This window comes from Lonchura striata, chromosome 4 (genome assembly GCF_046129695.1).
Source record: "Lonchura striata isolate bLonStr1 chromosome 4, bLonStr1.mat, whole genome shotgun sequence".
NCBI lineage: Eukaryota > Metazoa > Chordata > Aves > Passeriformes > Estrildidae > Lonchura > Lonchura striata.
In genome coordinates, this window is record NC_134606.1 from 38,802,478 (window position 1) to 38,818,067 (window position 15,590).

At 35.9% G+C, this 15,590-nt stretch overlaps 1 protein-coding gene across 2 annotated transcripts in view; it reads right to left on the minus strand.

Moving 5' to 3' along the window:
* Window positions 1-15,590, minus strand: part of KLHL2 (kelch like family member 2) — a 53,901-nt gene that overhangs the window by 5,179 nt on the left and 33,132 nt on the right. The window contains exons 5-13 of one of the 2 annotated variants that reach the window (XM_021550258.2): window positions 14,379-14,541; window positions 7,619-7,728; window positions 6,141-6,257; window positions 4,987-5,136; window positions 3,973-4,090; window positions 3,143-3,340; window positions 2,293-2,394; window positions 1,248-1,376; window positions 121-356 (exon numbers count right to left, since the gene is read on the minus strand). In XM_021550258.2, the coding sequence (XP_021405933.1) occupies window positions 256-356; window positions 1,248-1,376; window positions 2,293-2,394; window positions 3,143-3,340; window positions 3,973-4,090; window positions 4,987-5,136; window positions 6,141-6,257; window positions 7,619-7,728; window positions 14,379-14,541 (1,188 nt within the window). In that variant the 3' untranslated portion in view covers window positions 121-255. Of the gene's footprint in view, window positions 1-120; window positions 357-1,247; window positions 1,377-2,292; window positions 2,395-3,142; window positions 3,341-3,972; window positions 4,091-4,986; window positions 5,137-6,140; window positions 6,258-7,618; window positions 7,729-14,378; window positions 14,542-15,590 lie in introns of those variants that run through there. The other variant, XM_021550256.2, reaches the window with a different exon arrangement.

Sequence of the window (15,590 nt, forward strand, 5' to 3'; positions counted from 1 at the left end):
GAATTATTTGAAGTTAATTTAAACATTATTATATAGGTAAAAACTGTTCAGAGTTAACAAAGAGTAATGGAAGATAAGATGAGAAGTTGGAAAGAATTATTAATCATATACTGAGCATACTAGAAGTCCATTCAGATTTATTTGTAGCAATCTCTCTTTCCATTATGAAGCACATTAATGCAATCACCAGTAGATACTTGAAGGGTGTTACTAAAAACCACCATTAAGTATTTGGCAAAAAAAGTGACTTAACTACTAAAAAATAAATGTAGAAAATAATATCATGGAATTTGACTTGAAAAAGTCCATGGGAACGCATCTACAGAAATAAAACAACTTCTGCGAGCTGAAAAAACCTGAAATACCAAAAGACAAATAGAGGACAGTGAACAGTAAATGAGATTCAAGTCCATAATATTAATAGATAATGAAAATGCTAAAGTCAATTTGGAACTGTGGAAGCACCATTTCATTAAACAAAAGTGGAATACCATAGGCACTTTTAAAGATGTCTTTAAAGAGAAATATACACACTCAGAATTGCAAGAAGAAAAAAAGAAATCCACAAAAAAAAAAGGATTTTTAAGATTATAGAGAAATAAATGGATATACCTTGGCTAAATGATAAGGAAGGATAACATGTAATAGGCTGTACATGTACAGAGGATATAAACACCAGGTGATGAGAAGAATTACTGAAGGTGAAATAAAGGGTACATAAGTGGAAGTAATAGGATGAAACCAGTAATACAAACTTAGGAATGAACAAGGACAAAATTTCCTGCAGTGAATCAGAATGCAGAACAAGTCCTCCAAAGAGGTGGAAACCTAGTCACAGTTCACACGTAAAGTCAACCTGAAAATACTGCTAGAATAATCAGCCCTAGCTGGCAAAGAGATCCCTGTAGAAAAAACATTTTTTCATCCTTGCTGTATAGATTTTGATACTTAAGAATTGAGGTGATAGTGATTATTACAATCTGAGTATTTGTATGTTAAAAACCACCAGAAGTTGTGGGAAGAGGAGGAATATGAAAGTATGAAAAAACAAAAAGGGATATTTATTCTTAGCAGACTGAATCTTACTCAGTGGAACACTTTTGTTTTAATAACCTGTTGTGTATCATCTATCTAGGACTTGCACATTCCATTAGATTCAGACTTTAGCTTACCTTTCATGTTTTTAGATACATTTTAAACCCAGGAATTTTCATCTTTGCAAGGACAGCTGATCCTTGTCCACTCACCTGCTCCACTCCTCCTTGTGCTCATTTCTGCGACATAGCTCCACTCATTGGAATTGGCATCATAGCATTCTACTGAACTAAGGCACTGCCGTGACGCTCCGTCGTAGCCACCAACAGCATACAGCTTCCCTGGGGGGAACAAAGGAGCCTGCCAGCTGCTCATGCACATGCAGGGACTGGCACAGCAGCAAAGAGGAAGGCATTGTTCTCCAATGAGCTATTAATCAGCACCTGTCAATACTGAGAGTCTATACTGTAAAAATTTAGGTTAGCATGCCACAGATCTTGTCAATTTTAGGACGTAAAAGGCATCCAGTATCTAACAACAACAATGCAAGTCAAAAGATTTTTTAATTGCCTAGCTGAAATACAAAGGTAAGCTTTTTAATTAGGCATTGCTCAAAAGCAAGCTATTTCAAGTATGTTTGATACTGGAAGCTCACAAATAGGCTTCCTAGGAATATCATAAATTTAGTTGAAAATCACATGTACAGTCTGCATTTTCAGATTAGAAACAGCAGTGGTTCCTATGCAGTTAAAGCATACAGCCACACTTAAAACTGTTTTAAGATCCAAGAGCCAGGCCAGGCCTCCATTGTGCAAGTGACATTCAGGCTATTCACCACCAAGCTGACAGGAAAGTCAGCAGTTTTCCTGGCACTGCCCTTGGGACTGTCCCCAGCATGCAGCCAGCAAGGTCAGCCACAGATAACAGAGCCGACAATACAGCAGTGCTACATCACTAAAGACCAAATGATAAGGTCATCACGTCAGCTCTCTGACTTTGCTGACATACATAACCTAGAGCTTAGCAAGGTTTTCCTCAGTTGGCCTCAGCCAAAACTGAAGCTCTGAAAAAAAAATTAAAACCACTATGCTAAAAGCTGGTCAAACCCACGCAAATGAATACATATTGTTCATGCCATTTGAACTGGAAGGTTAAGCAAAAGCATAAATCTGAAGTATGCATTCAGAAATAAGAAAAACTTGTAGGGTAAATTATTGCATTTCCCTCTGTTCTTTTTAATATCATTTGTCAACTTACCTCCAACAACACCTACACCAACACTACTTCTTCTTGTGTTCATTGGAGCTACATGAAACCACTCATTAGTCTTTAAGTTGTAAACCTCAACTGATGACAAACCTATGAAGACAATATAACATTTTCTCTATAAATATAGGTGCAACATACTGTCTAGCTTTCAGGAAACTCTTCATATCTGAAAATTCAAATTATTTTATTTTAAGAATTTTTAAATACTAAACAAAGAGCACAACTTTTTGTCCTTTAGATAGGCAATTACAATCAACCCAACTTTATGTCCAAAAATGGGCAAATTACTGAAAACTTCTGCGGAGCTGTGAAAACTTCTTCCCTGGATTATTTCCTTTCTTTTTAATTAAGTCACATGCTTTCTCCTACATATGCTTTTATAATAGTTATTCAGCAAAAAGATAACTTCTGCACTAATTGTTTAATGTACCTAAGTAGAGAATGAACAGTGTATGTCTAAAGCCTTCTCAGAGGTCAGAAAAAGTTGTTTATAATCTTATTTACACTACATGAAAACACAGAAATCAATTTCCTATGAAAACAGGACTAAACAGACCAGATAATTTTTCTCTCATACCTTCCACAAGTTAAGGACTCTGACTATAGAAGGAATACTGGAAGTAAACTTGCCAACTTCACGTCTGAACTCTTAGGAGCAAACAGTCCACCTTTCAGGCAGGGGAGGATGTGACCACTTAAGCACATTCCACATCACAAAATGCCAGGCTACCCTCATGCTTGGTTTCACCAAAAGTACCAGCAAAAAGAGGCATTAAAATTTGATACAATTATGTTAAGAGTAGTCAAAGCTATTCAGAAGTGTCTCAGGCAAACATACCTGTACTCCCATCAAATCCTCCCACAGCATAAAGAAGGCCATTTAATACAGCTGCTCCCAGTGTGCTTCTCCTGTCTTGCATGTTAGCAACACTTGTCCACTGGTCCTTCACTGGATCATAGGAATCTACAGTACGAACTCTCAAAGAGCCATTGAAACCACCAACAGCATAAACCATGCCTCCCATGTACACCATTCCTAGAGCAGGGACATGGGAGGAAAGATGAGTGTTTCAGTCTCTCTGCCAATTAACTGTGTTCTGTACTGTCTTAAGTATGCAGATACTTGACTCAAATTACAATATTCACTACACTTTTCATGCTTCTGACAGTCCCCTGGAACTACATTCAGATTAAGCCCTAGACTTTCTGATACTTTTTGCTACTAACAGTGCCCATTCCTGTGTACCATGCTTGCTGAATTTCTTCTTACTTAAATCACTCAGCTGCTTTAAGAGCACATGTTCATGTTGTCAATAGTGAATGATCACTTCTTCACACTCTTTATATAATTTAATAATATTAGGGTATTTTAATAGCAAAATTAGTCATTATTACAATGCATTAATATTTAAATTTATTTATCCCTTGTTTCTGTGGGAGGCAATACAGCAGTTTATCCTGCAGAATGCAAACTGAACCTCAAATTGATCAAGCACAATTGATCAAAGTTGTATCATTCCAGATCCAGATTAGCAAATAATTCAAATGATCAGTGAAGTCAAGGTTTAGCCCTTCTTAGATAAATATCTCAAGTACTGTTCCAGAGAACATACAATGCCTAAATTCTGAAGCATTACCAACCACAACAAAAAGATTAGGCAGGCTTACCTGCTCTACATCTTCTGGAAGGCAATTCAGCTACCTGATGCCAGCGTTCTTCTTTAAAATCATAGCATTCAACACTGCGAATTGCCTTTGGTGCCTGTCCCCCAACTACCATCATCAACTAACAGGGAGACAATAATAATGACTATTAGTCATTTGCACATATGAGAGCACCTGAAAGACTGAAAAAGTGTTAAAAAATAAAGCAAGCTTCTGTACAAGAAATAATTAAAGGATGGCGCTCCTATAGAAATTTGAATCTTGCTAACCAGGCCAAATTAATTGTTAGGTATTTTTTTAAACAAATGTAATTTGTAGTTATTTTGTCCAGAAAAAATACCAAGAGTAGAAAAGCAGCAAGCAATCAGAATCTCGGTAAAGCTCCAATGAAAGAGGGAGACCCTGATGTATGTTTACATCCTATTATGATCTCAGGTATCAGAATTCACCATCTATGATATGTAATGAAGCTGTGACCATCCATCACATAACAGCCTTATCTTGTTCTTCTGAGAAAAATGTGCTAAATCTGCTGAATTGAATCTCCTATTCCATTATTACCATTTTCACAACAGTACTACGAGAAAACTTCTTTACTTCATTGTAAAGAAGAAAGTATCTAATGTTTGTTTTTTGCTAAAATGAACTAAAGATTAAATAAAATATCTCAACGCAGTCTCTTCAGTCATTCTTTGTTTTGTTTTGAGTTTTTTTGGGGTTATGTTTTTGTTTTTTAACTTCTCTATAATTGTATAGTTCTCAAAAGAGCTGAAGTACTTATTAAAAAAATGTTTCCTGGGAGGGCAGTTAGTGGTGATTCATTGTGCAGGTGGGAGGCTAAAACATCTATATCATAAGTAGCATGGAGTGTAAAGGTAATCACTTGTTACATTTTTATGATAAATAATTCTGGTACAATTTTTTTACAGGAATACCCCATGACAAAATCATGCTCTCATGGAAGTTCTTAAAATGCAGTTTGAAATAGTATATACACTGGAAAAACAAGGTTCTTACTTTTGGAAGGCTAGCAGGTGTTCTCAATTTTGTCCGTGTGCTTTTCATCAATGCCCGTTGTTCAGTTGGTAGCAAGTGATACTTCATAGCTTCAATGAGGTAATCTTTACAAGCACTGCTGTTCTTAACCAATATTTCCTCTTCAACTCTCTGTTTATTAATAGAAGTTTAACAAGCTCTGAGCATGTTAAGGAAGTAAAACAGAAAGCACAGTCCAAAGTGCAGTAAAGCCTATGATCTATCACACAAATGCAGATTAATCTAATTTTTAAGATCATAATTTAACCAGTATGACACAAATTTGTGTTGGAAATGTGCAGTCACTAAAAAAAAAAAAAACAACAAAATATGCTGATTGTTAATTAGCAAGTAGAAGAAACAGTGATAGGCAAGGTAGACCACTTTTCTTACAATTGGGCACATTTCTTGATTTTTTAAATACAGACAGTACAGAATATTTTAATGTAGGAGTAGCAGAGAATAATTTAACAAACTAGTAAGCTACCCCATAACAATAAAAACCACAACAGAACACAACAATAAAAAAAACCACAAATCCCACCCAAAACAATCCACACAAATTGGAGATTTTTATCACAAAACCAGAATTTTTAAAATAAACCAACCTACTTATACCTACTAACCAATGTTAATATTGAACTCATATTGTCAGTCTGAAATGTTTGACCTGACACCAAAATATCCAAATGAGCTTATAAAATTTGAAAAAAATTATTTTATCTGAACCAGGTAAAATAATGCTTGTTTTGTCTTTAATTCCTAATCAGCTTAAACAACAGATAAAATTCTGAAGTTGAAAATTCACTTATGAGAACAAATCCTTTATCAAAAGAGGGAATTACAAATGAAACCTAACCTGATCTCAGCAAATTACACTGTTCAGATTCCTGGTGTGCTATGACACACAGTCAGCCAAACAGATAAATTAGTTACATAAGTCCTCCTCTACATGGCAATCTCTCACCTCGGTGTGTGGATGTGCAAATGAATATGTGGTAGTGGCTGTTTGTTTACTTTTATTATCACTAACATACTAATGACACTGTTGTTTAAATTTAACATTATTTATCTGGCATTAAAATCATGAACAGAAATATTCACATGCAGAATAATTAGTATTCCTTTTTGCTTACCTGAACTAAATACTCGCGGGAAAGCAAAGGCAGCCGAACATGCTCCATCAGACGTGCCATTAACTCCTGCCTTACGTCTTTGTCATGGTTTACCCAGGCTATCACTGCTTCAAATACCTTCCAGAAAACAAACAAATCAAGTTCCTTGACTTACAAGTTCATAAGCATGAAAACATCAGTGTGCCTCCAAAAGTAGTTTTGCTTATACTAAAACTCCTAGCATAAGAACATATAACAGTGGTTACAGCTCCCATTATTTCCATGTTTATCAACTAAAAAATTATGAAGGTGCATTATCTGATCTCTTTTTATATCTACTCCTCTACTGGTGTTTCAAGGATAGCTGTGCTACATTGACAAAATGCACACAGTGACTTCAGTAGGCAAACAAACAACACAGCAGCAGGAATATTACAGTCCTCATACTTTTCTTCCTTTCTTGGAGAAGTGACCTGCCCATCAGCATTCAAATGACTCATCATCACTGAGTCTTAGCAGGACAAGTGATCCCAAGCCTGGTTTTGCCTCCATTGCACAGTAGCTCATAATTCACTGGAGCATTAAAACCTTAAATATACTCCACAAAAGCAGCATCACGTGTATTTAAGGGATAGATCCAGACCTTCAGGGTATTACAGGAACAACAATATAGCTTTGTTAGCTGCTGTTTAAGGAGCTAGTTCTTAGATTCAAAGTTTCAAACACGTACAAATGAGTATTCAAATATGCTTTTGAACACAATTTAGCCTCATTTGAGTACAAGTGCAAACTTCTCAGAAAAAAGAAAACCAACATATTTCAAATAGATCATAATTGAATTTAAAAATCTCAAAATACATCCACAACCTGAGAATCATCAGAAGTTTACAGAGATGCCCTGGGCTCACTGAAGAGCACAGTGTTTCAAAAATGGCTTTAAAAGATTGAGAGCTAGGCTAAAGGTGAGCCAACACACATTAAACTCTGGTTCGGTAATACCAAGCTGCCACGTCATCTCCTGTACAACCCGCATGTGTTCATTTAGGTTAAACAGCTCACATATACACACAATACCTTTAATACCTTTGTGGGACTGCTGATGTAAAGTTAGTAAATGGCATATAATTGCTCTTCAAACTTGGAATTATTTATGCCTTGGTAAACAAAACTCCTGTGGATGTGACTCAGCATGTGTTCTGGTTGCTCTGCTTGAAGATGAGAATGAATTTCCATTTAATGTAGCTTTGGTTTTGGGAGTTTTTTTCCCCAAGAAGGTAAAGGGATTTAATATAGTTGTAGGATTTTTAAGAGTTGAGACTAGTTGTCAACATCAGACTGACAACACTTTTGGGAAACATCCTTTAAACTTGAGTACAATGCCTGCCTAATTTCACTAAGGAAACACAGAACACATCTGAAAAAGGGCACAAGATCAGTGGAACAAGCTTGCTCTTTCACCTGAAAGGATAAAAAGAATAATGAGATACAGATTGTCTTACCTTCTCCTCTGAGGCAATTGTGAGTTTGTCACTGGATATCAGACTGCACACCTGCTCTACACCAAGATTGAGGTATTCTTCACTAAGTACGACATCGGAAAAGTGCTGCTCTGTTTGGGGGAAAAGAAATACACTAACATAGAGTGAACACATCTCCACATGTATGACAAGCATTAAAGCAGCAGGGAAAAGAGAGGAAGATGATTCAATATGCATGCTGCTTTACCCTATCTAGAAGCAATACACTGACATAAAACCTCTTCTATAAGTTAAAGCTTTTATATTTAAAGATTACTTAACTGAAATATTAAAGCACATTATACTAAAAGTATTATAGCAATTTTCAGATGCTTGCTTCATCTCAGTACTTGTCCTTTAGAATTACCTAAGTCTCATTTTGCTAAATTTGTACACAAAAATACAGAAAAAAGAATCCAGAGTCTTTATATGTTGTTGTCAAGCCTATTGTAAATTTATAGTTTGATATGAACAATAGTTGATTCTTTAGAACCAACCAGCAATGCCATACAAGGCATCTCTCAGAACTTCTCCAAGGTCATAAAATATTGCATATTGCAATCTCTACAAAATGCAGAAGGTATGTAGTTTTTCCTAATTTTTTTAAACTTCAACTTAAATAAAACTGAAAAAATTTAAAGTTTCCAAGTTGTCATTCAGTTACTCAGTTATTCCCTCCCTTCCTTAAAATTGCTCTTTATGACATTATTTTGCTTAAAAAGTAGTTCCATTCAGTTAAATTATTTTTCCCCTTCTGCTATTCTTAACAGAAGTCAGAAGGGAAAACTGTTACTAAGAACTTAATAATTCTCTCAAAATTAGACTAAATAAAAAGAAGCCAGCAAATATACTCAAACCAAAGAACATTTTATAGCCTCTCAATCACTCTATAAGTACTACTGTAACTAAGACTCCACACTTGAGAAAGTTGTCTAAGCTGTTTAAAAAAGTTTAAGAATGCTGAATACTTAAACTCAAGAAGACTAATTTTTCAGTTCAACTTTGCAGGGTACAAGTAAACAGCTGTTTTAGATGCAATCATCATCGGTACAAGTCCCTCTAATTCTTCAGTGTTCTCATGATGGACAGGTACTATTTTCTGCAGTACTTCAGGCAATGGGAAAGAAAGGATGAAAATAAATACTATTAATTTTTATAACATCCCCATTACTTTTCCACTCTACAAATCTCTTGTATCTGTTTCTCAAGCTAAATATCTGATGAGTTTTATTGCTTGCAAATAGAAATTGAGAAAGATAATTTGTATAGATTATTTTTACAATAAACTCCAAATTTTAGGTGAGTGTCTCAAACCAGTATGCCTGACTGTACTGAGAAGCTGAGTTTGGAAGCAAGCAGAAGGGAGAAGGAAACACATCCAAATATCAAACAAATCTGAGGTTCTGAAGCACTGTTCATCTTTCGTTGCGGAATACAATGCAACAGTGGATCACATCCAACAGGATATATTTCATAATTTAGAAAGACCTGGTTGGTTTTGCAGACTCACATACAAAAGCCTTGCTTTTTAAAAGTTGATTTAGATTTATGTAATGCACTAAGTAGGAAGAGATCCATCCTCTAAACTAGGAGAGGTGAAAGTTGAGAATATTCAAAGTAATACAATGAATGTGAGGCTGTCTCCTGTTTTCATGCTAGACAGGAGAACTGTAGAAGAGAATCTGCAAAAAAACAGTGCTTGAACAAAAACTGTTTACTGGATGTCAGCCTCTTAAAGCATAAAATGTGGCACCTGGTCAAGAGAAGGAGTGGAAAAAGGAGAAACAATAAACCAAACTACTCCATCAACAGCTACAGATCCTCAGGTGAATGAATTACAGACAAAAGAGAAAGAGAAAGGATTTCTACATAAATTTTAGTCATCAAAAAAGAGGCAAGGTGAAATAACTTGTCTCATAAGAGTAAGATCTCTTGTTGTCTAGCAGACCATCATAACTGATTGATAGATAACATTTGGGCAGAAGCCAATTGCAATTACAGCTACATGGATTATTTAATATAATTAAAAACTGAAAAAGAACAAGGAAATGTAAAAATCAATTAAATCCACCCATGGCAATTTATGCAATGCTGGTTCAAGTGTTAAAGACAGAAGGTTTCATTATATATAAAAATCACACTTATGAAATTCAAACTTTTGGCATCCTTTTAGCAAGAAGGATATCAGCATCTTCGAAATAGCATGACTCAGTACTAAAATTTCAAGAAATCACACTTAGATCCTCTTTTCCCGATAACGATGAAAAATAGTACTGGAGGTGCATGGATTTTTTTGCCTTCTGGGTTAGGATTTGTATTATCTCATATTACCGCTCCCATCCTGAAAGCTTCAATAATCTGAAGATTTTGACATCAAACATGATGAAAGTTATGCTTAAATTATTAAATATTTCATGCAACTGTCCCCTGTAAAATCTCAAATTATCTTGTTTTTTATTTATTGCATTATGAAACATACTTTTTCTTTATGAACATCTCTTAGAGAATCAAAGAGAGGACTAACCAGATAGAAGTTTTCATGAGAGAATAAAAGAATTATTTTTTCCCAAGTCAGAATTTTCCACACAGTATGCAACTTTGACAAATTTGTACTGGAATCCTGCCCTATTTCTTGCCTCTTTACCCAGAAATTGAAGCCAGCTGGCTCTAGAGTCTGGCCTGGAAAGAAGCTGGTTTAGGACCTGCAGAGGCTTGGCTTCTAAATTCCCAGTTCCTAAGCAAGTGGAGTCCTACTTCTTTATTATCAAGTCTAAACTCTGTCTAAAAAAAAAAAAATTATCCATTTTAGGACGTTTCTAAAATATCTGTTCCAATCGCATATGAAAAACAGATTTTCACATTTTTACAACTGAGTCAGCTAAAGACTTGTCCTTGTCTGCCCTGTACCAGTAGGGTGGGACAAATGAAAAGGAAGTCTTTAACAACACGAAAGGGGCTAGTAACAAAAATGTCTGGAAGTACAATTAAACAATGCCAGCAGGGAGAGCACAGAAAGAAAATAGGAGCTGTAAATGTATCACTTTTTTGGTATTTGTTGTTCTGAGTCTAGAGCCATGTATACATGCACATGCAGCAAAAAGCACTTGACACCTCTTCTATCCAAAAGGCACACAAGTCCAGCTATTGACATTATATTTCTCAATTACATAGGAAGAAAACCTACATCTGAAGCCTGCAGAGGACATTTTATTCTTTAAATATTTATGGATTCATTCACAATGCCACATCAAGATTTTTTTTGCTTGGGACATAAAGGCCTTTGCTATAGACCTATTTTAAGGCAGTGGTCAAACAGAAACCCCAGCTTTGTTGCAGAGGGATAGACACAAGCTCTGCCAGTTGGAGAATCAGCAGAAGCTAAAACTGTAGAATCACATTTTTTTTTTTAAATCTGATTTATTTGTCAGTTTTATACTTAAATAACTGTTTTTTAGAACACCATGAAATTCACAACAGCCAAGGCAACAGCAGCATAGCAACAGACGTTGCTACTTAGAATAGAATCATAGGAATGATTCTGACAACTCCATCCTTTCCATGCCAGGCATTCGGATGTACACAAGAACAGTCCACAGAAGACCTGCACGCTTCCAAGTATTGCCAGGGCTCAAGTTTTAGACTAAGAGCACCAGAATTAAGAATGCTGTTATCCCAAATACAATGCAGCAATCCTTGCATCAAGGATTGCATCTTTTGTTCCCTAACAAAAGAACTTTCAACATCTCATCACAGTGCTAAAAGCCAAAAAGATTCACTGTGTCAAGCCTCAAAGGACACCTCTGTCCAGGTCTCCCAAAGTTTCCAATGCCTGTACTGCCCTATGCAGTGGGTAAAATACATTATTATTCTTTGTTTAAAACCAAGAAATGTATCAGGACATAAGCACTGAGCAAGGGTCTCTCTAGTCCAAGATGGCACAGCCCTCTTCATTAAAAGGCTTTACCAATTTATCTTCGGGTTGTACATAACATTACAACATCCAAATAACACACCACCTTCTCAGGAAAAACTCTTATTTTGTGAACTTCCTCTAACACTACGTAAGACATAGCCCAGACCAAAACTGAGGACAGACTAGCAGTGCTCATGCCACATACTCTTCCTAGGAATCCTCACAAAAGAAGGATGAGAGGCCTCAGCTGTATAGTCTCTGACTGTGCCAGGGTAACAAGACCCAGAGCAGGATTGCTTGCTGGAACATCATAAGGACAGGTGGCATCTCCAAGTTCAATTGCAACAGAAGCTCATTCCAAGTAACTGTATCAATTGTCCACTATTTTCAGATCTGAGGAGCATATAAATTACTCTCCTCTAAATCCTGTTCTCTGGTGCAAAGGACCAATGCACCACAGGAATATGAAGCTCCAAATTTAAAGGAAGTTGCATTTTCATTCCCACTGGAAGGAAGTTCAAGAGTTTCACTTTTCTAGTAACTTCTGATCCACTGACATCCATTTGTTTTTATATTATCATTCTCACTGTTTTTTTTAATCTAATAATCCTTTTCTGTACTCATTCTAATTTCTAGAGCCTTAATCCCAAAATGTGTGCTCTGAGAGTCAAGCTGCCTTTGATACAAAGCTTAACTCTGAAATGGCACAGCCATGTATTTTTGGCTCAGACTTTTGAGAATTTTTTTTGCAGTTGTAAGAAAGCTACGACAAAGAATGAAGAGCCATTTGAGATAAGAGCAGGGGGAAAAAAGAAGCTATGATGGCTGAGATAGAGGCAGTAAGTAGCCTGAAAATTCAAGAGCAAAAACATTGACCTGAAAAGGTATAGAACTATATGAATGGAAATGAGGGAGTCAGCAGACAGAAATTCAGCAAGACTGATGATGAACCAATTCCAAGGAGAAATGAAGGCCAACGTTTCCTCCCTGGATCCTTTTATCAGGAGTACTGAGCATTCTGGTGCTCAGTCTAGTATCTTGTATGTCCCAAGCAGGACCAACAAATAGCTTCCCTCCTCTTTTCACTTGTCTGTCTTCTGCTTGCAGGCACTCTCTGTGCACAGCAAAGGATGCCTGAACAAAATGACCTTCAACTACAAAACAGAAAAAGATGGTTTAGAAGCAACTGAAGTAGTTTAGAGGCTTAGTTTAGAGATAACTGAGGCCCAGTCAGTCAGAACAGAAGTTGGAAAAAATAATTTAAAACTCAGAATTAAGCAACAGCTGTATAAAAATATGCTCCCTAAAACATTTAATATCTGAACATTAACTCTAGTTAATAAATGTATATCTTGCTTCCTAATTAAAAAAATGGAATAGCTTTTTGTATTTAATAATGTATTACTCAAAGACAAAAGGATTTAATTAAAACCTTTTGCATAGATGTCTAAATAGAAGTATCACAAAGTCATTCAGTCATGTACACATCACAACTTCACAAGTAAGGTAGGCATTATAAAAGGTAGTACTTTCAAAAACAATCTGAAAAGCTTTTGAATTTTTTAAATTGATATATCAATCATTCTTGATAGAAATACTATAATCTCCTGTGAGTTAAAAAAAAATCTATACCACAAATCAGCATTTCTAGGAACGAAGACAACTGAAAGCATTCATCAGTCCTTGACTTTCTGAGGTCTAAATTTATTCAAGGCAATAAAAAGTCTACTATTTGGACCCGAGTTGAAGCACTTAGTGTTCTGTTTCAGGAAAATCTTCAATTTTAACTCTGTACTAATTGTTAATTATGCTAATTTGTCACTGTACATTTAAGGAAAGTTGTGAAAAGCAATGCAGTCATACTTTTTTTTTTCTACAGCCTTATCAGGACATTTAATTTTTGATTCTCTTTTTTGTTTTTGCTCTTGATCTAAGCCTGACAGTGCTAGAAGGAGGAAGGCAGAACAAAGAGTGGACCTGACTATGCATTCTGACTATACACAGCATAGTTATCTCAAGAATAAGAACAGGCTGTGCATTGCTTTAAAATCCACCCCATAGACACAGCAAATACACAGTAGGAGTTGAGCTGGCACTTGTCACACAGGCCAGCAGTACTCCAAGAATATGATGACAATAAGGGAAGCTTCTGGGGGGAATTTGACAGAAATGGAAGGTAGTTTGGTTATGGAGGAAAGATAAGGCTAGTACCAAGCATGAACATAGGAGACCTGGAGAGACAAATGAAACACAAGATTCAAGTGAATGATAGGTACCCTTTATAGTAAGAAATTTCAGGTCTTTGACTAGATGAGCAGGATTTTCAAAAGATAAGTTGATTACATAATACCCTGTAATATGTACACAAAAATACTGAAAAAAGACTCCAGAGTCTCTATACTCTGTATGTTGCTGCCCTTGCTTCTTCACTAGTGCAGTGCAATGCACCCCTCTTCCCAATGCCTTTTTCTTATTTCTTCCCCCATGTAATTCCTATATACTTTGACTTGTGGTAGTTGTCAGAATTTTAATTCTTCTTTCCTGATTTCCTCCCCTAAGTGACAGTGCAAGATTTGAAAGAAGAACTAGCTTCTTTCTGGATTAGAAATGGCTTGGACCCTGCAGAGTCAGAATAGTCTCTGAAGATGCTGCTCCATTCAGCTTAAATATAACTATGACCCAGTCAGCAGATTTTATTTCTCTTGAAGGCATTCAGATCAAATGCAGTTTTAATCAGGAGATACATGTCTGCAATACCCTGGATAAAACTTGAGTTCCTCTGGAACCCACCCACATTTCAAGCTGTGTGCTCCACTAATGATAACTTGCCTGCATATGTGTTGGCCTTGCTCAGGAGATCTGTGCATGCATGCATGTCAGCAAAAGCACGAATCCCCAGGCAGTTGATAGGATGAAGCTGAGATTCCAAAAATTCACAGCAAGTCCTTTTCACATCCTGCAGTTGCAAGAGACCAGCTGCTGGGAGCAGTACCTGAAAGGAGAAGCAAGAGTGGTTAATGTCCCAGTTCAATTCTGATATTATATAAGAGTATTAGCAATATTAAGAAAACAAAATAAACCACTAAAAAAACCAAGACTAAAACAAAGAGGAAGATTTCAGCATTATGCAACTGAGGAAGTTAAAACCCAGCACGAGCATGATTTTGCCTCCTTACAGATACCATTTAGAATAACAAGCAACATCTCTACCATTGTGTTCACTGGGGAAGTCATTCCACAAACTGCAACTCACTTTATTTAAACTCTTCCCAATATTCATTCACAAACTCCCTTCTTGCATTTCCCAGCATTTCATAATTACATCTCATTTCCATGCCTTCAGTGTTGGATATTTTTAAAAGAAAGTTTTCTAGAACATGGTAGAATATGCCAATCTTATTTGCATGCAAGTACTGGACACTGTACAATTTTTTGTTACCAGCAAAAATAAATATATTTATTCAAGAAATTCCAGTAAGGACAGAATTCAGCTTCCCCAGAAGTCTGTGACCATCCTGGAAGAATAATAATTCAAGATTGTCTGGCAACAAACATAGACAGGAAAAATGAAGGATCATACATTTAACAAGAGTTTGGTTTGAATAGCAACTGTTAATAAAAGAGAAATGAAGAAAAGACACAAATATGATTGCACTGAGATACACAGACTATTGCTAAGCAAAATACTTAAAAATTAGTTTAAATCTTCGATAATTCATGAAAATATTTAGTAAGTTTAACAGAGTAAGTGGAAGAGATGCAATAAACATAAAAGTCATGTCACACAATTCCAAACAACTTTAGCAAGCTTAAAGGTTATTAATTACAAGGTTGAAAGAGTACAGTGAAATAGTTTTATTTTAGCATATGTTTATGTAAATGTTAAGATGCCATTAACACAATTTATACTGTATTAGTAAAGAACTGTAAAGAACACAGTATGATAAGTTATAACAGTGAGTAGATAAATTCATTTGATAGTTAATTCTACGATAAGATATAATCATTAACTTACGTAGCAAAAATCAATGCCAGAAATCT